Raw genomic sequence first — 25,075 nt, 5'->3', positions numbered from 1 at the left:
ATAATAGAAATAATTCTGTATAAGAAAAATCGGCCTGTAAGAAAATAATACATCTATTTTTAAGTCTTACTGGATAAATAAATATCTAAAAAATATGAAAAAAAAAATTATATTAACAAATGTATATTTTTTTAATTGTTTAGTTTTAATTAGTTTGTAAATCAAACTACTAGGTGTGTCAGTGCCCAAGATATGCAGCGTCACTGTCCTTAAGAATGCTTTTTTTTGCTGTGTGGACAACAACGAATGAAAAATGCACACACTTACTAAATAAAATAAAAAAATAAAAATGAAAAAAACCCTCCTGCTAGTTTGACATTGATGTTCTCTGATTTCGGATCAACATTTGCAATAAAAGGGACTGGTGTAATTACTAGACTGGATTCAGCTCCAGGTATATAAGTATTTATAAATTATTACCCACTTATGGTGAAAGAGATGTGCATTCTGTGGAAAAAACAGCCTATTTTCAGAAAAAAAAACAACAAAAAATATTCATATTTTCGACCATTGATGAATTTAACTATATATTTATCATTGCAGTGATGCACTTTGTAACTGCACTGAATCATAGAGACGTTTACATCGCGTACTCTAGTTACCAAAAGATTGGCATTATTATTTAATTATCATGAAATTCTTCAGAAAATAATTTAAAACGTAATTGCCAGAATTAAAATGTCATTTGATTATTTCATTCTACCATCTTATATTCTTTTCAATATGTCTTCTTCAAGTCAGACATGTGATGAACAGACAGGACACACTGCTGTTGTTTTTATGTGTTGTGAACATGGAGTATAGTAGGTGTCAGCATGGCCAGGTTAGGGTCATGTTACATGCTGTAAAGGCTTATAATGCAACTTAAGTCCACTTACCACCTGCCCTGTCATATGGCACTCACACTGACACAAACGGTAAACATGCACGAGTGACCCTTAAAAAAATCACAACTCATGATAAAAATTACAATTGCAGCTGCACATAACACTCAGTATGTTTACATGCACACATGAGTCGGATAGTCCCAGTTTACATGCACATGCTCTAACTGCATCGTTGGGCAAACTCTGGGCCTGTCCACACACAAACATTTTCAGCATTTTACATTTTTCAGCCTTGCGTCCACATGGCTCTGACGTTTTGGACGTGCAAATCCGGATTTTTTTTTTTTTTAAACAGCTCCTTAATCTTGAAACCGCTTTGGAGTGCCTCCGTGCGGACAACAAATTGGCTACTTTTGTGAAACCATGATGTCACAACAGTAATATCTCGTTTATCACGGTTAATTGGTTCCAGACCCGACTGTGATAAGTGAATTTCCGCAAAGGTAGGATTCTTTATTTATAAATGAAATTTTTCATAGGTAGAGCATAGAAAACCTGTTTAAAATATGACTTTTGGCATTATTAGAGCCGTCCACACATGAAATAACACCGCTATAATCGCCTTCACACTCCTATTACCCAATATAGAAGACTTAATAAGCAAAAATAAGACATTTAATATATAAATAAGACTTGTACTGGTGTGTGTTGCTGTAAATGTGTTCCACTGGTGCAGACAGGAAGTGATGTTGGGGTTAAGACGTAGCCCATGTTAGAGATTATGAGATCATTCAAAGCTGCTAATAAAGCCTGTTTGGTCAAGCTTGCTGATTGTGTGTCTCACTGAACATTACAGTAACATTACTGACATCTAGCGGCCAGTGTGGAACACTGCATATCACCACAGCGTCTTTGAATGTATCTTCTGAATGCCTTAGATTTGTATTTTACTTCAAAATGCTTAATTTAGGCAAAAATATGTAACATTTGCTCCAATGTGCATATTTTTTACTAATAATAGGCCGCATTCAACCACGTAACACTGATCATTTTATTCATTGATATATTTTTGAGAAGCCACAAAATTTGAACCGCAACGTGGCGACGGATTACTGCACATTAAATTGCTCAATATTGTTACAGATAGCCAAACCCTAAACCTAACACATTCATTATCCTAAAGGCATTACATCATGAATTCCGACATGACGTGACTCCCAGTCTACATTTTGCTTTGAGTTTTTGTACTTAGAACGTAACTCATCCATTGCCACACCACGCTTGTTTTGGTCCCTGGCTCTCTGTCATGTCTGCTGTCTTTTTTGTCTGCTTTGGAGTTTGCACGCAGTGCATGCTCTGTGACACGCGTAACAAAGAGAGAAAGAAAAACAGATGCCGCACCGCTTCAGGTGTTGTGCAGAGCATGTCATGCTGGGGGATGCCACAAACTTTTTATTAAAAAAGAACACTCGTATGGCTAAAATGCCAATTAAGAGCCACTCCCTATGAAGGTAATTCAAAACTGTACGGCGGAATCACTCGGACAATAACCAAGTTCATGGTAAAAGATGTGACGCCTATTGGTACGGTGACCAAGTAAGAGTTCGTAGCGTTGATAAAGAAATATGCTTGGTAAATGGACCAGTATACACCACTACATAATGTACTAGTCAGAATACAGAAGGTACACACAAAACCTTCATACTGTAACCCTGAATGAAGTACTAGGATGGCAAACACATCAACATCCAGCCAGCACTAAACGCACTGGTAATTGGTACTGTGGTACTAAGTCACGCCTATTTTAATTCATTCTAACAAATAGACCAATATTGTGTTGATCATATTTAAATCATTCATTATTTGAATTCAGATTAAAAGAATAATATAATGATACATGATACATCATGTGCATCGGATCATATCATCATACACCTTGATATGATAATATTGTAGTATAATAATATAAGATCGTTTTCAAATAATTCATTATTTTAATTCATTATATGTTGAAAAAACAGAACTCAAAAAATTCAATTTTAAATCGCATATCACCATCATAATACTGGAGAAAACAATAGCGATGGCAGGAATGATCTTGTGCGTGTATGAACGTACGTAAAATAATACAAATGACAGACAATGAAGTGCTACAGCAAGTGTGTGTAAAGGTGTGGGAGGGGGGTGCCATGTACACACACACACACACACACACACACACCACCTTACAACACTCGTCTCATCAAACAGTTGGACGTAGGCCAAGTTCATCTGTTAATGGACAGCCGTCGTCAGGGCTCAGCCCTCCCCCACAACCCCTATCCATCTATATCCATATCCACCCCCCCACCAAGGCACAGCAGGCCTCAAGGCACTCCACCCCTATGTGCCCTTTCTTCCTCATCCCTCAATCCCGCTTTTTCTACCTTTTTTTCCTCACTTCAATCCCCCCTCTTTCTCTCATCACCTAACTTTGTCTACCAGCATTTCCTTTGTATGGCAAAGATAAATGTGAGTGTGCGCGTATGCGCGCGTGCGTGCGTGTGCGTGCGTGTGTACACATGCGGGTTCCTTTGGCTGTCAGCAGACAGTTCATGCTCACACTTAATTAATCAGGAATTAAGCAACGGCGGTAATAAATACGTTTCAAGGCAATAAAAAAATATTTAAAGCCATATGGTGTGTGCGTGTGTGCGCGCGCGTGTGTGTGTGTGTGTGTGTGTACTACAGTGTCTAACGGAAGAAGGGACAAAAATGATGTACTGTAGGACAAAAGAGAAGAGAAAGAGTGATGGAAAAAAGTGAGAGGTTGGTAAAGAATAGCTCAGGGAGCTTTTCGTCTCTGCTGTGTTCACCATTTCAACTTTTTCTGTGAATGAACGTCTCAAAACCTTTTATTTGTTTATTTATTTATTTGGTTATTTTTTTTGCCGCACACCAATAAAAAAAATGCCGCAGATGGGTCGGATGTTGAACAGGCAAGTTGTATTTTGGAGGTTTCAGTCTCGAGCTGCAACAATTAATCAATGGATCAATGATTAATCAATTATCCAATTAATCAACAGCTATTTAGGTGTTCAATTCATTGTTTTTTTTTATGTAAAAATGTAAATATGCTCTGATTTCAGCCTCTCAAATGTGAATATTTTGAACTTGCTTAGCCATCCGTGAAAGCAGATTTATTGTCTTTGTGTTTTAGACAAAACAAGACATTCACACACATCAGCTTTGACTTCGGAAAACAGCGATGCCTCTTTTCTGATATGTTGCGGACCAAACCACTAACTGTTTGTGTTTGCTTCATGCTGATTTTGTCCGTCTAGTGCCCAACAGATTACTCGATTAAGCTTCAGATTAATCGACTAAGGAAGTAATCGTTAGTTGCAGCCCTGTCTCAGTCGATATAAAATGTTAACGACCTGTCTACCAGGAGTCTACCGAATTTTGCCCTTCTTTCTTGGTGCCCGCCTGTTTTAATAGTGTCCCTTATTATTCCCATATTTTTACTGTCCTCTCCGGTTCTGCCGCACAGCTTCCATGCCACATTCTGCCAACATTCAGGGTGCTGAATCTTGTGCAAGACCAGAATTTCTCGTATTTTCCGGAAAATCTCCCTCATTTTCCAATGCAAACGTTGACAGGTATGATGATGTCAAATTGAGGTTTTCTGTGTGTGCACAAATTTTGGGCAACTTTTAGTTTTATTTAAATAAACTAAATCACACTTGTTTATCTTCATCAGCTAAAATGAGAATAACAACTCCAAAATGTACAAATAAACATTTCTGACTTTTAAAAAAGACTTTGTTTCAGTGACAGTCATAAAGCCTTCTATCCATGGAGTCAGTCTGTTTCTTCATTTGTTGATGATCAACTTTTTGTATAGCAGCAAGCACAGCCTCACAGACACTGTCCAGTTTTTGGTCTCGATAGAGTTTCGGTCGGGTGAGGAAGGGGGAGCCATGTCATTATTAGAAGAATAATGGCACGGAGAACCATACAGTCTTGGTCAGTGTTGCTGAGCTTTCAGCCTTCACTACCTCGGCCATGTCTCGGAGCACTGAACACCTTGTACTGCTGTGTACCCCAGTGGGTTACGGTTGTGGAATATGACAACACGAGAGGATAATGGCTTCCTGCAAGCTTCACCTTTGATTCTTCTAAAATCTCCTTTTTCTCTCAATACACTTCTTGCTACCCTGTTGTCTCTTTTCTCTGCAATTTCAAGACCGCAACATCAGAGACTAATGGAGACTTATTCGATTAATCTGAAGCTTGTTGTTTCGATTAATCGAGTAATCGGTTAGGACCAAATGAATATGAACCCACAGTTCTGCAACTTATCAAAAGAGGCAAATATGTCAATCACCGTTTTCCAAAGTCAAAGCTGATGTGTGTGAATGTCTTGTTTTGTCTGAAACACAAAGATAATAGCTGTGCTGTCATGGACGACTAAGGAAATTCAAAAATATTCACATTGGAGAGGTGGAACTCAGAGGATGTTGACATTTTTAAATAAAAAAAACGATGATTTGAATACCAAAATAGTTGTCGGCTCATTGGATAATCGATTAATCATCGATTAATTGTTGCAGCTCGATAATATTTTATTTTAAGTTTGCAAGGCTTGGAGTTGGAAAATATGCATAAAAAATAATGATTTAGTCAAAATACTCGCCTAATAATTGTTCACATGGTGAAAATACATGGAGATACATGCACACACACACACACACACACACACACACACACACACACACACACACACACACATGCGCGCAAAGAATGTCTCACTGTATTGTTTAACAAAAAAGGTGATGTCCTTATTTTAATTGGAAATAACATGTGTACATGTTTCCCTTCCTTTTTTGTGAAGCTGGTGAAAGGTGTTAAACTGCAGGCTGTTGAAATTGTCACGCATTTGAATTTCATTTTTAAACTCCAGCTGTATTAAAAAAAAAAAGAAGAAGGATTTGTTGAAGCTAAAGTTATACTGTTGGCAACAAAAAAAAAACATGGCTGATATTGGCTGCAGCAAATTTGTTGTAAACAAAAAATAAATGCTAATAAAGTAGCTTTATTTAGTTTTAAGTTGTTTTTTTTTTTTACTTTGAAAGCACGTTACTATTACTGCCCCCCTTTGGACCACACACAGTGAAAATGATACACACATGCGTGCAGGAACGGCCACAGGGGAAACAGAGAGAAAAATGGCTAAAAAGTACATTTTAGCCGTTCCATTTTGGGGGGATAAATTATCCATTAGATTTCATCATATCTTACAGGGCAATTACATCAAGAAAATGATAGCGGGCACGGGATCAATTATTCATGCTCTTGGCCTAAGACCAAGCACCGGGCATACACACACACACACACACACACACACACACACGCACGCACACGCGTGAGAAAATGGCCCATCAGTTCATCTCACTACCTAAAAAAGTTCATTCGCTTAATAATTTACCTGTACTCTGGATACAGTTTCCCAGCTGAATATTAAGCACTTTGAAGTGGGGAGGCAGCCACAGGTATATACGGCATGTGAGGTAGGAGTGTGTGTGAAGGGGGCGAAAAGAGACCTCAGGAAACAGAGTCTCCGTGGAGGCTCCGCCTCAAAACACACACATACCGTAAACCCACACGTGGGTCATTCTCCTGAAAGGGGTGCCAAAAGCCTGACATCGCAAGCAAAACTTGAAGTTGTTATTTTCTAACCAATTTGCACATTAAAACTTGCAAGAAAATATCACACGTTGGTATCTTTCATGGCAGCAGGGCACTGTTTACTGAAAAAAATGCTCTCATTTATTTGCTTATTATCTTTTTTGGAGAAATGCTTGCATTTTGTATGCGTAGATGAATGAGTTTTAAGTCAAACATAAAAAAAAAAAAACAATTTTGACATTTTCTGAGTGTTTCGCCGTTTCTTTCGTTTTTCTCTGCATACACAAACAGTACTGGAAAAATAATATTGTGCACTCTATTTATTACAATTTAAAGGCGTAGTTCAGATTTGTTGACATGAAGTTGTATGACATCCCCATCAGTGGAACACATACGTAAACAAGATGGCCGCGGCGCTGCATCGCGGAAGTAGAGGCGACAGTGCGCAGGAATATGGTGGGAGACAAATACATAACGCCGAGCGTTTTGTGAGCTCTGATTTTTCTGAGAAGGCATTTTTGTGATGCAAATGTCTTCTTTTGAACGCATATTGTTTTGAGAAGCCAAACTCTTTACTTAATTGTCCCCAGCAACTAAGTGAAACTACGTTCTTCATCATGAAACTCTGGCCATACTGGACTTAGGAGACCAAGTGGGAGGTAAGTCGCCATTATTGGCTACAATGCTGAACAACTTCATGTCAAAAAATCCGAACTAATGGTAATGGTGCCACGGTTATAGAACAGAGCTAGTGGACGGACCCTGCTTCAAACACTGTGTTCTTCCAAGCATTATTAGTTTGCACGAAAGTAACACACTTCACCTTCCACGGGACACATGACGTAAAACAACAGAAAAAATAGATAAAGCATATCATGTACTATCACGCCGTATTTCTGATTCTGAATCAGTGTCACTTTTGTTACAAGACAGGGAAAGAACGCTAAAAGTCGGCAGACAAATTCTTACTTTTGCTTGCTTATTTTTCAAGGAAAGGTTAGTTCAGCCCAAAAGTTGAAGCCCATTGTGGTTGATGGCATATTAAGCGTAAGGGTGAGCGTGTATGGCGAGGAGCAGCTAGCATTAGCTTCTGCTGCTGTTTGCTCTCCTTGGCTCGATTGTTTATAAATGCAGAGTTGTAACACTGAAACCTGTTTACATTTCTGTTGAAAGTAAAATCTGCCTGCTCCAGTAAGTCATGTGTGGTTGTACGTTACTGTATAGTAGCATTTTTTAAAAATAACCACTGGGAAGGAAATAATAACAGTTGTGTTCCAATGTACTTCGGGGGTCATTAATGGGCCTGCCTTTTGATAGCCAATACTTACAACAACAAAATTCACAAACCAGAGTAAAACAACTCAAGGATAGAATATAAAAAATGCATTTTTGTCATAAACAAACTTGGAAATGATTGGAATCAAATCAAAACAGTAAGTCAAATCATTTTTATAAAGTAATTCACAGTTTTACGTTAAATCAACTTCACATTGATGGTAAAAAACCTAAGCTATTAAGTTTCATGGTTGTTTTAAGTGAACCCACCCCGGCGGCGGCGGGGGGCGGGTGGGTTTCGTATGAGTGCCCAGTATTTGGTGCCACACCCCTGCTTGCACACACACTGGGAGGAAGTGCACTAGAACGTGGGGATGAAAAGACCAAGTAACAAAAGGAAGAAGAGAAGAAAAGCTCAGGATTCGTGCTTGTGTACGCCACCTCTAATCTTTGTCCTCATTTGAATCCTTCCACAACATCGTGTTTCATTGGCTTTGTTCAGGGTCAAGGACGGTGTCCGTGAGACATGTGTCCATGTATGTCCAACCGTGCAACACGCAGTCACAGTTTTCTCTCATGAATGACCTCATCATCATCATTTACAGAATGAAAACTCTTTTACGAAGACGACCGCAATTTGCAAAACCGGGGGAAAAAAGAGAGCTCGTCGAAATGTTTGTTGAAGACAAAGAAAAAAAGACAGTTGACATGTAAAATGAATGGGCTGACAAAGAGAGGGAGAGAGAGCGAGATGGGCATTGAGAAATCATTTTACCATGTCAGCTGACCCATATAGGACCCAGCCAGATGGTTTGTTGTCTATATTTTGTGTGTGTGTGTGTGTGTGTGTGTGTGTGTGTGTGTGTAAGACAAGAGCTGTAATGAGGGAACAGGCGAGACATCATGTAAATTAAATACGTCCAATCTCTGGCTCTGCTCTAAATCATCACAATTAAAAATAATGCAACTTTCATTTATATTAGCCTAAAAAAAAAACATCCATGGCTCTCTCACACACATCCTACGCTAGGCACAGAAATACACAACACACACACACACACACATAAGCATGAAAACACCCCCTGACATGCGGGCTCTGACAAGCGTGGCTGATGTGCACGGCGAATGCGCATGGTAATAGGCCAATCAAAAATGCAAAACAATTGGCAATTACTGTGAGGAACTAATGGTCATTAGAATTTACAACTAGGTAATGAACTAAAGTCTGCCCACTGCATGCATATTCATAAAGCTATTTGAGCTTTGAAGATTAAAGTAGCGCTTAAAATTCAAATGAGCGTCCGCAAATTATCTGGAAAAGTCAGTGCTGCTGCTGGTGGCAGTTTGTGTACGTGTGTGTGTGTGTGTCGGTGTGTGTGTGTGCGTGGGGGTGGGGTCCCTTATGCATATGTGTTTACGGGTGTAAAAAAAAAAAACTGTTATTTGCCGACGCTTATGACACGGTGCCAGTTTGTACATTTTTATGTTATCAGTGGATTTTCACCGATAAATGTTCACCAGCGGACTGAAAGCGGTGACGAATGAGTCGCTGCACAACGCTCACACTACTTCACATGTGATGAGAGTATTGACCAGTCTTACGAGGAATGTTGTGTGATGTTTCACAATTCAACAATTCTCTACCAAAACACGAGCGGAGACTGTTATCCTGAGAGTGAGCAAACACGCATCTTGTTGACGAGCTCTTTAACTTCCTGTGTAGTCGAACAGTGGCGACTGGCGCAACATCCAGACGGCTGCTGTACAGTAATCCCTCGCCACTTTGACCTTCAAATTTTGCGGCTTCACTCTATCACGGTGTTTCCAAAATATAATAATTAACCCATAAAATTCAAAATCAGTCAAAAAATACACATATTCCAGACAATGTCACCTTTTTTGCCTTAATTAAGCATTTTCAAGCATAAAGTAAAATTTAAAGCATTCAGAAGGCGCATTCTATGTAATTATTGTAATGTTGGGTGAGACACACAAGCACCAGACTTTTATTGCAGGTTTGAATGATCTCCCTAACACGGGCTGCCCATTCCAATCTAAAACTCAACCCTGAACCTCCAATGTCACTTTCTGTTCAACACCGGACAGCAACACACAAACACACAAACAACACACAAACTCGAATTGTATTTACTCGTATGTCTTAAAAGGCTTATTTTCTTTTATTATGTCTACTATGTTGGGTCATGCGAGTGTAAAGGTGTCTATGGGGCGTTATTTCATGTCTAGAAGGACCTAATCGAAAGTCGTAAACGTGTTTTCTATGCTCTAAATCCAAAAATATTCTATTTACAAATAAGAAATCCTACTTCACTTATCACAAAACCAATTAACTGCGATAAACGAGGGATTACTGTCCATAACAGTGCATAGCAATGCGCCACATTTCACTGTCAGTGAAATAGTAATTAATTTGATTACCCATTACTGGAAAACAATAGTAAGGCTGTTAACTCCCTGTGCTGCTTGGTTTGTTGAGAATGACAAAGGAGGAAGTTGGTCAATCTATGAACATTTGTACTTCAAAATGTGCAGCTTTTGCGCAGTAGAGACTGAGACACTGAGAATGAAGCCCCACACTAATCTAAAGCATTGAAATCATATCCACATTGTTGCACTGAGTTGCATTGAGACGCCATCTGCAGCTGTTGAAGTCGATCCAGCGAGATGATATAGCTGCACTTGAAATGATTCAGCCCTCATTATAAATTGCATTTCTTTCCATTTCCATGTGCAAACCTTAAAAGAACAGTGACTAAAGTTTCTGAACTTCAGAATTTGCAATGAGGGGTGAACACCGGTGCAAGTCGCCGTTATCGTGCTGTCAAAATGGATCCTACTTTTCATGGCAACGTACACACTTTTCATTTACTGCAGAGAGGGATGTCGAGTGCAGATGGGAGACAAATAGAACACACACACAACGCCACAGTAAAAGATTAGACCCACTCACTCCCAACAGTGTGTGTCTTATGACGTGTGTCTGCATCATTTATATAGGTCAGTAAACGCATCACTCTCTCACATACACACGCAACCTAGCAATGGATCTCCTGTGTTGCCATTGACGAGTTGCACACACTCGTATTCAAACGGCGTAGGTCATAATAAGGGAGGCGTTGATAAATGTGTGTGTGTGTGTGTCTGCGCGTTCACGAGTGTGTGTTGAAAAGTGCTCTGTAATCCAGCGGCATATATAAATAAACTTTGTAGCATATAAACACTTTTATGAAGCCTTCAAGATAATAAGAGAGTAACATGTGCAACCCGTGAGCAGTCTGAGTGTGCAGAGTGTGTATATGTGTGTGTGTGTGTGTGGAAATAAACACACCCAGTGAGCAGCAAGTGAGCCAAAAACAGACGCTTTTCCTTCTCGCCACGAGGAGTAAATGTAGCGTGGACACTGAATTGCTTAGATAAACACAAAGGAATCAGATCAATAAACAATCCTTCCTCATCAGCGCAATGCCGACTAGTGTGCTGGAGTAGTCGCAGACGCCAGGGATGCCACGGTAAATACTGCCGACGAGCATCATATCTATGTGTGTTTGTCATTGTTTTATATGCGGGAGGTCTGGTGCGGTCCACCAACCGCTCTCCATCTGTGGCGTGTCGTCTCAGGGATCAGCTGTCAATCAACGAGTGCGGCAATGTCATCCTTTTCAGTCTTTTTTTATTTAGTTGCTCCTATCCGTTTTTGTCTCCGGCTCTTATTACGGATTACTTGTGACAGACGGAGCGAGCATGGCTGCAAACGATGTCATCACCTCGCTTTCAGCGCCACCTTAGTATGTTAATACTTCAAATAGCCGGCGATATCACTCCCCTCCACTTCATTTGTTGTGAAAGTGTTCTCTGCATTTCTACAATCCCCCAGGAGGTGCGGGCAGCAACCGTGTAGCACCAGGGGACCAAATCAAGATCTTGTTTCAGTACTTTGATCTATGGAACTGACGGAAAATGAACACATTTTTGATAGTGAAGGTGGAGATAGCGGAGGGAACTTTCACACTCCACACAGAAAAGGTCCAAAAGTCGTGTGTTAGAGTGTACAGTAAGCCCTCGTTTATTACGGTTAATTGGTTCCAGACCCAACCATGATAAATGAAGTAGGATTATATATTTATAAACACAATATTGTCGTAGTTACAGCATAGAAAATCTGTTTCTGACCTTCTAAATACACTTTTTAATATTATTAGAGCCCTCTAGACATGAAATAACACCCCTATAGTTGCCTTTACACTACTATTACCCAATATAGTAGCCATAATAAGACAAAATAAGACATTTAACACATAAATAAAACTTATCCTCAAGCTAAAAGGTGTGGGTTATGGCCGCAACAGTAGCTCATGTTAGGGTGTCTGTTGGGAGATCATTCAAACTTGCAATAAAAGCCTCTTGTTCTGGCGATCACGTCGGGTGCTTGTGTGTCTCACCCAACATTACAGTAACATTACTGACACCTGGTGGCCAGTGTAGAATACCACATATCATCACAATGTCTTAGAATGCATTTCCTGAATGCCGTATATTTGCATTTTACTTCATTTAGCCATTTTCATGTTTGAAAAGGCTGGGCAAAAAAATACATAACATTTGCATTTTTTGCAGATTCAACCACGAAACAGCATATTTATTAATTAATTTCCATCCCTAATTCACACATTAGTAGAATTACACTCATAAACACAAATACTGCATATAAACTGCAATACATTTTGTTAATTTGTTGCCCTCACCAGCAAGTTGCTGTTTTGCCATTCAGTCATAGCTGTCCACTCTCCCGTTTTTCCTGGTACACGCCCGTATTTTGCCCTTCTTTCCCCACCACCCTCGCATTTAAATAGTTTTCTGTGAATTTCATCCAAAACATATCCCCTCCGGTACGGCAGGTGACGGTGGTGATGGTGTCCACGCTTGAGCCACAGCGGCCTGCGAGGGCAACGGTGCAGTAGTCGCGTCTTTCGGGAATTTCCCTTATTTTCCGGAAATCCTCGATGTTACTTTCAAATGCAAATACGCATTCAGTCTGTATGCGTTATATTTCATTCATCCAGAAAGATCTTGACATTTCCAGCTCATTCCGAACCCTTTCACAGTTTGTCCGTCACCAAACGAGAAGATTCAAGTTCCAAAAGGCTGCACTTGAGCCCACTAATAAATCTTATGTTGGAAAAGAACGAAACAGGGGCCAACAATAGATTAGTGATGGCAGCCTGTGTGTGAAATCTCTTTGTAGGCTCGCCGCGGCGTGAGAGACGCACACCAAACACAAGCAGTGGGCTTCACTTTCCGTCTGCGGTGCGGGATTTGCATCAAGTGCTTGTCGCAAGCAGGGGAGATGAACGCGTGAGTCAAAAGAGAAAATGAAATGAACGAAAACAAAATAAGAAAAGTAAGAGTCGGGACAGTGGGGGGGCAGAGAGAGAGAGGAATGAGGCTGAGAATAAGATCTGACATCAAGCAAGAGAATAAATGGGCCTTGGAGATGAACTAATATGTATCGAGGTGAGCTGCATTAGCTTTGATGATGAGATAATTACTAAACAATAAATCACACGCAACAATTATCATGTTGGCGGGATAGGGATGGGAATAAGTTATCAGAGCCATGCTAATGGAGTTCATTGATAGTTTGAAGAGGGTCTCGGTACATTTTGGAGTTCATCTGCGCAAGCACTAATAATGTCTGTGCTAATGGGCTAATATTGATAGGGTTGCACTGTTTGTCAGCCGATAACGTGATTGGTCAACAGGATGAACGATTGTTTCTTCTGGCTCCATTTCAGCTCGTTAACACACGTCATTACCGAGGAATGCTTTTATTTGTCTTATTAGGCGTCCAATCATATTCATAGAACAAAATAGTACCAAAGGAATCCATCCAAGATATTCAATTATCAAAGAAAGAATTTTATAATCAATCAAAGTCAAGCTGAGATGAGAGATGTGGTCATTCACACACACACACACACACACGCACACACACACGCACACACACACATGCAAAGCCCTCTCTTTTGAGACATTAGTAATGCTTTTTTTGAATGAACTGCGCCTCAGGGATTATAATCACAATTTTCATCTCAGTCAGGGATTAATAGAATAAATGGGCAAGAGAGAGTGCATAATGTGTGTGTGTGTGTGTGTGTGTGATAGGGAGGTATGCTGTTTTTTGCATCACTGATCACTGATTTGCTTATACAGTTCACACACACACACACACACACGCACGCACGCACAGACGCACAAGCAATGTATCCTCTCCACGGCCGCAGCTCTTTGATATGCAAATAGCGGCTGCCAAGCACGAGTCGGACGCTTTGTGCTCTTCGGAGCGTTGCAGCTGGAGCATCATTGTCGCACTCTGACCACAGATACACATTTCACAACAAGCAGCCAGAGAGCCATCACATCACACGCGCAGACCCGGACACAAAAACATGCTCCAAAAAAATGCAAGTCTAAGCTTGAATAATGGATCACATTTCCAGGAATGACTGCAGATATTTTGAAACAATTACTGTGGTATAAAACAATAAATCCTAATGTATGGTGTTTGGAGCAGGGATGCTACGAACAGTCATTTCCTTCGTCAGTTCACCTGAAGCTTTGTTGTTTCCATGAATCGAGTAATCGGTTAGAACAGGGGTGCCCAAACCTTTTCCACCGAGGGCCACGTAGTGAAAAACGTTGATGTTTTATATATTGTAAACCAACCCGTGTTTATGCTAAGACGTTGAAGATAAACCATCCTCCACCTGAAGCGTTGCATTATAGGCGCCAAAGCCTATGATTGATATGATGTTTTTTCTCTTTACAATTACTTTTTTACAAACATTTCAACTTTATTCACATCAATCTAATTTTATATTCTATTCTCTTAGTATTCTGACGTTGTTGTTTTTTTTATTTGCTGTTGTTTTTTTAAGTGTTCTTTCTTGGAATGTGCCAAGGGCCATTAAAAAACAGCTGTGGTCTGCAAATGGCCCCCGGGCCTCACTTTGGACACCCCCGGGTTAGGCCCTAGACCAGGGGTCAGGAACCTTTTTAGCAAAAAGCGCCATGGAAGCCACATATTTTAAAATGTATTTCCCTGAGAGCCATAGCATATTTTTAACATTGAATGCAACTAAAAGAGTGCATTTTTAATCAAGACAAACAATTTTAGAATATAATAAGTCTCTGAATTTATTCTTTTTAATAATGTTGGTTATACTGAAGCTATCCAATAATACAGGTAAATAAAATACTTCTTACCATTAATGCGACCTGTGGTGCTGCATGGTTTTGCACCGTACTCCTTGTCTTTCTTTCTTTTCGCCATCTTCTTCATCATTCTTCAAAGGCTCTGCAGAATTAGCTAGCTGACTATTTGATTAAAGGAGGCAAGCTTACTTGTTCTCAATGACCCGGGTGGGCTACCGCATTATCCGGTAATAATCAAGTTTTGGTGTCTGACCTGGAAGATTGGCTCTGGCCGCAGTAGAAAATGGATGGATGGATTTAAATGCAGAAGAAAGTTTTCTATTTTGAAGGTTATTTTTAACATTGTGATTTCTGTAACGTTTTATTTTAAAATGTCAGTGAAAAACATTGAAATATATCAATTTTATCATGTTAAGAAATGCCTGAGAGCCAGATGCAGGCACCAAAAGGGCCATATCTGGCTCCCGAGCCACAGGTTCCGTACCCCTGCCCTAGACGCACCAAATCGATGTGAAGCAAACACAAACAGTTAGTGGTTTGGTCCGCAACATATCAAAAAAGAGGCAAAAATGTCCATCACTGGTTTCCAAAGTCGAAGCTGATGTTTGTGATGCGTTTTGCCTAAAACACAAAAATACGTCCGCTTTCATGGATGACTTAAGGAAATTAAAAAATATTCACATTTGAGAGGCTGAAATCAGAGGATATTTACATTTTGACATCAAGAAACAATGAATCGAATCCCAAAATAGTTCATCGATTCATTGCTGCAGCTCTAAAGTGGACCGTGCTATGACGCATTTTAGCACACAAAGTGCGATATTTAAAATGGTGACCGCTGACACTAGATTGTCGATACATAGATACTTTATTGATCTCCAAGAGATCTGTTTGACCGATATACACTTCCTTTATTGTGCGACTGGCAACATTTACTGTAAGAAGAAATCAAATGAGTAGAGATGCGGTTTGAACACAACAAGTCAGCATGAATAAATAAGCGCCCCCTCTCTTCATTGCTTTGTCATTAGGAATGTTGGGCGGCCCTAATCAAGGCTGAAGCTACAGCAGGATTTTTCGGTGACATATTTACTTCGCCGTGACAGTTTGGGGTCAATTAGGATGAAAGCGACGGGGCAGGAAGGGGAACGCTGGCTTTTATTATAAGAGTAGATGTGTTCTTTTTTTTTTTTTTTTTTTTATCTAACATGCGGTTGAGATTTGCTGCCTTAAAATACAAATATTTTGTGCAGTCCAACACATATCACACAGTTATCCTCTTTTCTTCAGCGGTTTGAGTGTACAGCTGTTCATACCAGGACGTTCCCACACACACGGCTATTGAAGCAAGCAGACGCCGGCATTATGATGTAAATGTCTCTAATAACCCAGTTGAGCTGGTGAGTGCGTCGTGCATGTGTGGAAATATACACACCCAAGACCACACCCTCTTTCACGCAGACATAGATTTGTCAAGATGCAGAGGAGGTCAGAGGTGAAACGCACGACTTGTCTGTCGATAATTTTCCTCGCCTGGGCTCAACTCAACTGCTTTGTGGCTTTATTTCCACACAAACACGCACGCACACACCAAGCGGACTAAATGGGACACAAACTGGAGCACTTAGGATTCCTGAGACGCACTCAAAGAGCAAAATGATAACGTGCGTGTTTTTATTGTGTCTTTCCACTGCTCTATTTCATCTGCATCCTCTTTCTGCACGGGCTCATTTGGTACAGACAGGCTTCTGCTAAAAACTGCTGCTAATTAAAATGCACAGGGAGGAAAAGATGGCAGCGCAACAAATAATTAGTGGCGTTAAGATGCTTTATATAAGTGACTTTTCCTCTCTGAGCACAACTAAGGCTGGCTTTTCCCCCGCTATGCATGCTTGGTATTGGATTGATTGGCAAGAAAAAGATGCGAGTGAGGGCACATCTATTTTACCTATGAGGTTTGGTACACAGCAGGAGAAGAAGACGTTTAAAGCAGTTAAAGGGGAGCGCTGGGCTGCATTTAGTTGGGTAAGATGTGGCAATGGAAGAGGGGAAACCACACCAAGCGGACACATCTGCTCAAGCCACATAAAAGAGAAGCGATCACACACACACACTTTATAAAAGAACACACATTCTGCGCGCCCAAGCTCAGAAAGAGGCTGCACTACTCTCAAGAAGTCATAAATACACACACTTATACGTGCACAAACACACTGACCAGGAGGCCCACCAAGTGCACCGGGGTGATCATGTGACAAGACAGAAGCACATTGTTCCCGGTGTCGCTCCTAACCCTCATCTGCAGAAAAGCAAGACTTCAGGCCTGTTTGGACACGTCACCTTGCACCACAGTTAGGTGAAGCATGTGCAGGTAAGAGGCTCTTGCAACGCGACAACGCACACACACAGCACGCACTATCATAGAATACGTTGCTAAAAAGATGGAACTTAGCTGCAGTCCATTCATAATTGGAACAATGGTTTGTGTGTTCCTTATTTATACCTGAAAAGCTAACCTAAACGTTTACACGCTCTTCCTGGATGGGACAGGCGTCCACTACAAAGGCCTCAGAAAAGCTGTTTCGTCTATTCCGTGGCACCGCGTGCAACCCTGCCGAGTGTTGATGCATGATGGGAGGTGTGACAGCAGGTTACCTGGGAGGAGCTCCTGTTTGGGGCAGATTCCCCGAGGCGACGAGAAATGGTCATCGTCGTCGTCTGCCAGCGTGGCCTGGATGCCAACTTCCACGGGCCTCCGGCTGCGCAGAGAGCTCAAGGCGGGGGACGGGGTCAGGGCCAGGCCCGGGGAGGGGGAGGGGGGCTTGTCCAGCCCTCGGCCCACGGCCAGACAGGGTGGCCCGTGACATCGCTTCCTCTTGTGCTCGATAAAGAGCAGGATGTCCGCCAGGGGGAAGGTGGCCTGGCACTGTCCGCAGGTCAGCAGGTCCTGCTCCGGCGAGGGGTGGGGGTCATGACCCAGCCGGGACAGCCGCCCTGCGGTTGAGCCCGGGCGGTGCCCGTTGAGGCTGCCGCTCTCCTCCGAGTGCTCCGAGCAGCGCTCCGACAGCTCCTCCGATGAGACGACTGCCGTGGATAGAGGATCGGCTGCTGGCAGGGAAGAGAAAGGGCAAAGAAAGAGAAATAGGAGTGGGAGGAATGAGGAAGAGTGAGTAAAAGGGAGGAAATTAGGAGGTGAGTCTTACACTCAGGAAATGGAGTGTAATGTTCATACATACAATCTTCTTCAGTCTCACAATTCCTTGCGTGTGAACAACCAAAACAACTAAACAGACTTAAAAGATGCTTGGTATGTAATACCTGGAGTGTAGCTGCAAGCTGCAAATTACAATTGATTTGCCAGTGATAGAGAATTGATGGCTATATGCATTTGCCAGAAAAAGCGTGACAAACACGTTGAAGGTGAGTACAGAGTGTGTGTCGGGGCACCGTGCCTTACACTGACTCGTACAGCAAGAACCCAAGACGCGTCATTCAACTCTATTTCTCACCCAGATAGACGCCAGACTACTTTTAAGGAGGCTTTTGTCAAACGTGCACCATCCTGCAGCGGGGGAGACGTGTGCAAACACAGCGGCTGCCTGAATTCAAGAAGCATCCTTCAGTGTCCTTCTTTTAAAGGAGATCTTCCAGTGGAAGGTGAGGAGTGTGACGCCGCGCTCGCCGGATAACTCATGTCGACCTTCTTTACTCGGCCGCCCAATTTCACATTTTAATGAACTCGAAACCACTGAGGATCAAAAAATAGATTTTAATTTTCAACGTCTGGGTTGAACGGTACAGATTTTGTCTGGATGGAGAGTGTGTGTAGGAATGCAGGCCTGCGTGTGTGCGTGTGTGTGTGTGTGTGTGCTTGCGTTTGTGTGTGTGTGTGTGTGTGTGTGCTTTCTATGTTATGTGGACTTCATCCCCTCCAGGAATTATCAGTTGAACGCCGCACTCCTGCACACATCTGCGCACAAACTGGGACATGGAGATAACATGATAAATTCACCACTCCCTGCACCCCGGTATCATCCTCTGCCCTCCATCCCCTGAACCGTTTTGATTTAACTTTCAGGTCAGCAGCCTCACGCCCGTTACTCAACTACAAAAAGGAGCTTAGACGGCAGCACAGCCACAGAGGCAGGCCAGATGTAACAACACAAGCTGGACGTAAGTCCATCATATTTTCATGCATATTTTTAAGGTGACCAGTCTAAGTAAGTACAAGAGCAAGAGCAACACTGAGTATATATCGGTATTTGCAAATCAATACACGCGCAAGATGATGGATTATACCTAAAAAGTATCACACTAAAAGACTAAACTTGAAAAAAAAATAAATGTATTTTATATTCTTACTTACTACAGTAGTAAACCCATAATTTAGTTTTGAACTCTACAAATGAAGTGCTCTCATGCTGTAAAAAGTCCTATATAATAAATGGTGTGTTGCAAATGATTGTCAAATGTTAACAAATGTGTATTATCATGCAATCCTGTACTGCAATCGTATGTTAAATCAAAATACATAAACATCAGTGATGACAATCTTGTTGTGTATTTAGGATAGTGATATGTGCAATGGTAACGGTGGTAGTGGTGGGGGGCCTTCTAATGCATCTACCCATCAACACCCCCCCCCCCCCCCACACACACACACACACACACACATCACCCCCTCCCTCTCTCCAGTCTACACATATTACCCAGTGAGTATGTAAAGGGTTGGCAGTGAAAGTGATGAAGTTCAAGCTATGAGCAGGATTTTATGATCGTGCTCTGCCTCCTAGCGACAGTTTATCGCCATGGTGACTGTCACCCAGACCCCCCCCCACCCACCCACCCACACGCCCCCACCAAAAAAATAAATAAAAAAAAAAACACAGCATGAGAGACAGACAGTCGACATGCCAAAACATAATCAAGCGCCGATGAGTAAAAATGCCCAAATATGTTATTGCTTTTATTGTTGTTGTTTTTTGTTTGTTTAACTACTTGGGAGAGTCGTTGAAACACAACAGGACTCGTAATAATTCAATAACAAATTAATTTGCCCCCCACGCCATATATTCGAATTAAATGGTCCTTCAAGTCGTGAAAGACAACAAATTACCGCTCAGGTGGTCATGAAGTCGTCGTCGTGCGTAATAGAGGACTTTTCTGTAAAACAGCTATATGACTTGCCTAAAACTATTTATGAATGTTTACATGTTGATGCCCTAATTTGTTTTTTTGTACAAAAAACAAACAAACAAAAAGACAGAGAGGGACAGAAATACAGGCATGTTGCGGTCTTGGAAGTCCAAGCGAGAAAGTCCCTCAAGTAAACGTCACTATTATAATTTTAAAAAGATAAATCTGCACATCCAAACCACGTTTATAATAAATCGTCCAAAAATAGAAAGAGTTGCACACACAGAAAATGAGGCAGAAAGAGGGGATCTGTCCACCAAAGTGTGCATGCTAGAGAGAGCGCAGACTCCTGCGGGTCAGAGGCGCCGTGTGCGCGCCTCCACTGACCGGACCCACCGTGGGGGCACCGGGGTAGGAAAGACACGTTATCGTCTTTTTTGGCTCATATGCAACAAGAGCCACAAACTTGTTGTCTCTTTTATGCGCGCTAATGTGTTGCACTTTTGAGTCCAGTTGGGTCCTAGCGGTGCATCCCGGTGTCGGTGAGCTGAGCGAGATGTTCAGTGCATGGACGTTTGTGTTTCTGGCTTTGGTACTTACGCGAGAAATCCCGTTTACTTAAGTGCTGAGGTTTGCCTTGCTTGCGGCGAGACATGGTGGCTGGCGGCGGCGGCGCTCAGTGCGGATCACATCGGGAAAAGCCGGCGTTACGCATAGGAAACTCCGGTGGGACAAGAGAATGTCTTCATCCGGTGCCTTCGTCATCCACGAACAACAACAAAAATAATCATTTAGATCATGAAAAAAAATTACAAATATGGCGAGGAGGCGAAGATGGATCGCGGGATCGCCTTCATGGCTTTTTTGAGAAAGAAGAGCGGAGAAAAGAGAGAGAGAGTGTGAGGATGGAGAGAGAGGAGAGAGGGGAGAGCGATGGAAAAAAAATGGCAAAAGCCCCCCTCCGCCACCCCCCTCCCCCCCCACTACCACCACCACCCCTCCCCTCAACCCCCCACCCCCTCTGTGCTGTGCAAGTTCAAGTGCACGGACGTGACGTTCCCGGCGAACTTGAACGTCAGGCGGTGGACGGACACCCGACGCACAAAAACATGGGCAGGGCCGCGGCACCCGAGTGGGAGTGGGAGTGGGAGGAGGGACGCAATAACAACACCAATGGACGATCATTGGAGAGGGGAGGGGCAGGGCTGCACACGAGAAATAGACCCGGTGGAAGCCAATGGACACGGAGATCAGGGGGGCCGGACAAGACACACTTGGAAGGATATGTGTGTGTGTGTGTGTGTGTGTGTGTGTGTGTGTGTGTGTGTGTGTGTGTGCAGGAGAGAGAGGGAGAGAGAGGAGAGATGCATAATGAAAGCAATATGCAGAGAGCGAGAGAGAGAAAAGGGGGCGGGGGGGTACGTGGACGTGAAACAGGGCAAGAGTAATGATACTCGCGCACATACTTACGCACACATACCGAGCCATCCGCGTGCGTGTGTCGTGCGCGTCGTCGCTGGCACCGAACACTTGGAAAACTTAAAGAGAGTTGAGGCGTGTGCGTAATGGCCCGAAAATCCGAATCCACCAAGTTAACCTTTTGGGTGGCTTTTTACGCATCATAATGAAAATATGATTACATTGCTATCAATCTTATCAGAAATGTTCCTATTTCACCCCAGTTATAATGCATATATGGTCAAGCTGACTTTATTGCACGAATGTACGAGTTCATAGGTCATCTCGTGTCTGGGTCATGTTCACAAATCACTTCTTTTCACCGTTTAAAGCGCTTGTATGGACGTGTTGCGCGAGCGTCCATGTCTGTAGTGACTCCGTCAAGCTGGAAGAAGAAGTTTCAGATGTGCCTCAGGTTCGAGCTGGAACTGGGGAGGGTGCGTCGGTTGTGGGGGTGGTGAAGGGGAGAAGGAGGAGGAAGAGTGAAGAAGAAGAAGAAGAAGAAGAGGAGGGGGAAGAGATTGTAAATACTCTTGTAATAAAAGGGGGGTTTGGTAATATAAGACAGCAAAGGCGTACTCGTGCAGCGTGCATCGTCTGAGGAGACACCGGGCGGGAAGACACCGGTTCTTGCACGAGACGGATGAGGAGGACACGGGGATGAGAAGATGCAGAGAAAGTGGCTCGGAAGCAGCGGCTGAAGCCTGGAGAAGATGGAGCGAGCCACCTCGGCGTTGGCGGAGGGAGCCTGGAGTGGTGCTTGCTTGTCAGAGCCGGAGATACGCGCATTGACCGAAGAGGACGCGCACTTAATACAGAGGGGGTGGCTTGGGGGTGTTGGTGGTGTGGGGAGGCAGGCCAGAAGGATGGGGGTGGAGGAGGAAGGGGGGGAGGCAGCGAAGGAGAGAGAGTCGCCAGAGGAGTGGAGGAGGAGGTTCAACGTCAAAGGGGGGAAAAATGCATGACCAGTGAGTGAAATATTTTGCAGGTTGGAACTTGCTTGCATGGCTTGCACGGGACGCAGGCGCGTGCATGCGCGTCCATAGGTGTAACCGCGCGTGCACAGGAGATATGAAAATGTATTTGATCAAAAAGTGCTTGATCTTTCTAACGCATTCAAGTTGACGATAAATTGCATTTATTCTCATGCAAGGGCTGCCCTTATTTAGAGGATTTCTACCTCTTGAGCGAGCAACAATCATGCAGGACATGTTTTGGACTGCAGGCTCAGCGCACTGAAACTATGAGAGGCGCATTTATTCCGGATTCCAATCATTTTCTTAAATGATTTGAATGACTTTGAAACTCTTAGAGCACATGCCCCCTTTCTTCCCTATTTGTCGTCATTATTTAACACCGCGTCTTTGAAATATTAGACTCTTTGCATTTGTTTTGTTATTTTTAACAATAGCGACTTAGAATTGAAATCTTCCGATTTTCTATCAATATTTGATTATTTATGGAATATTTTCCTTGCGCGTACAATGTGATATTTGGCTGGCGACTTGGCATGAAGCTGGTCCAGTCCTTTAATGACACACTTTATCACATTTCCGGAATTGCCATGAGTGTGAAGCGGATTTCTTTACACATTCAAGTCCCAAACATCCAAACCCTTAAAGATGGGGGGGCCATACGTTTAAGGGGCCCATCCTAATTGGTAGCCACGCTTAAAGGGAGCATCATTTCACACTCCTCAAATTCAACCGTGACCTCTCTCTGCACTCGCCGCTTCATCTGTTGTGTTTTTTATTGTCTTTTTTCCTCCCTAAACACACGCACGCACGTGCACACGCGTTGGCCAAAGCCCGCAAAGCTGGGAAGCAGGGCGCGCGCACTGGGGTGTCTCTATATACAGTGTATGGAAACTGGAAGCGCGTCGCCGATCATAAATCTGACTTTACAATATCGAGGTGCACGGCGCGTCCGCTGCAGGTTGATGTCCATGCATGATCCAGCGGTGTGTGTGTGTGTGTGTGCGTGTGTGTGTGTGTGTTTGCGGACCGGTGACGGTCACATGCGCGCCTTCCTCTGCATGCACGACAGCTCCAGGGAAAGTGAGTAACTGGGGGCGCATTTCAATATATGGAAATGACCAGGGGCCCCTCATATAAATCAGCTCCTAGACACCCCACCCCCATTCACCCCCGCCTTCTTCACACCTTCATTTCTCTTTCTTGGTCTCTCGGGTCGCTGCTTAGATTGTTTTTAAATCCCCCCCACCCAAAAAAAATCGCACGCTTTGAGGACTGTTATGGGCTTTTTAGAACTCCAGTGTCACAATGACGAGACTACATGCTAAACTAAAACATGCTGAATTTATATTTCTAAATGTAGAATGCGTCTGTTGTACGTTGAAATGGGCTACTAGTCCAAAGTGAAACGCATGCTATTTGTTGTAGAACCGGACCCAAACTTACAATGTAGTGTTTGTGCCTACTTTTTACGCATACTTTTTACGCATTCATTTATCATTAATCTGCTTGGGATATTTTACTGTCAAAAATGTTCTGTTTTCCGACACGTGCTTCTAAAAACAGCTCCAAGCAATATGTTAAATTATCCCCCACCCTTTTTTTCAGGTGTCGTCTTAATTTCTAATGCAGAGCTTCAAATCCCTGTCACAGCCAGTCTTTGGCTTTAGCAGAGGAATTTCATGTTCGCACTTCCAGACGTATATCTCCACACACGCACACTCACGCACACACACACACACACACACACACACACCACCGTCAATTTCCACAGCCATTCTAAAAGATTTACAAAAACGGGAGCAGGCTGGATTTTTACAAGCAACTATTATCACGTCGCGGGATGTGCGCGCACGTCGCCGCGTCTGCCCGGTGGTATTAGATGAAATCAGGCAGGATTACGCAGCTATAGACCAAATTACCAGACACCCGCCCCCTGCAACACACACACACGCCGCTTGTGTGCACATGGACGTGACAACCGAGACAGCCACAATGCAAATCATTTGACACGATGGAGGTTCACCCAAAAACCTTCAATCTATCCAAACGCGAGTAAAAAAGTCCCTGCAGGTTGACTTGCATTGGCGTCACCGAGCATCACCTGAGAAGGGCCCAGCACTCCCTATTAAGCCTCCATCAGCACCATCCATCTGCCTCTAATGCACCGGCACGTTTATGGCCGCCGTTAGTTAAGTAGTTGTTAATTTTACACTAACTGGTTGTTATGAAGATGAATGACGAGGGCGAATGATACGCCTGGGACCTTTGTGTTGCAAGTATGGAGCCCAGCAGTGCGGATATACGCGTAAGAGATCTATAAAGGCAGCAAAGTGCTGGTCTGGAGGGACCTTGTAGTGCGCTGCTGGTGTTGAACACGGCGGTGTTGGAATGATAAGGCTTAAGTGAAGTGGGCATATTTTTATTTGACTCGTGCATCCCCAACATTTTGCAGGTAGACTCTCAAATGATGCCTTTAAATGAAAATAAAAGCTCCATGTA

At 42.8% G+C, this 25,075-nt stretch overlaps 1 protein-coding gene across 2 annotated transcripts in view; it reads right to left on the bottom strand.

Moving 5' to 3' along the window:
• Window positions 1-21,164, bottom strand: part of bcl11aa (BCL11 transcription factor A a) — a 58,449-nt gene extending 37,285 nt beyond the window's left edge. The window contains exons 1-2 of one of the 2 annotated variants that reach the window (XM_054798314.1): window positions 20,742-21,164; window positions 17,661-18,113 (exon numbers count right to left, since the gene is read on the bottom strand). In XM_054798314.1, the coding sequence (XP_054654289.1) occupies window positions 17,661-18,113; window positions 20,742-20,796 (508 nt within the window). In that variant the 5' untranslated portion in view covers window positions 20,797-21,164. The remainder of the gene's footprint in view (window positions 1-17,660; window positions 18,114-20,741) is intronic. The other variant, XM_054798315.1, reaches the window with a different exon arrangement.
• Between the last annotated feature and the right edge of the window lie 3,911 nt (window positions 21,165-25,075).

The sequence above is a fragment of the Dunckerocampus dactyliophorus genome, chromosome 14 (assembly GCF_027744805.1).
Source record: "Dunckerocampus dactyliophorus isolate RoL2022-P2 chromosome 14, RoL_Ddac_1.1, whole genome shotgun sequence".
NCBI classification, from domain to species: domain Eukaryota; kingdom Metazoa; phylum Chordata; class Actinopteri; order Syngnathiformes; family Syngnathidae; genus Dunckerocampus; species Dunckerocampus dactyliophorus.
Note: the sequence above shows the minus strand (reverse complement) of the source record. Positions and strands in the feature narration are given on the sequence as shown.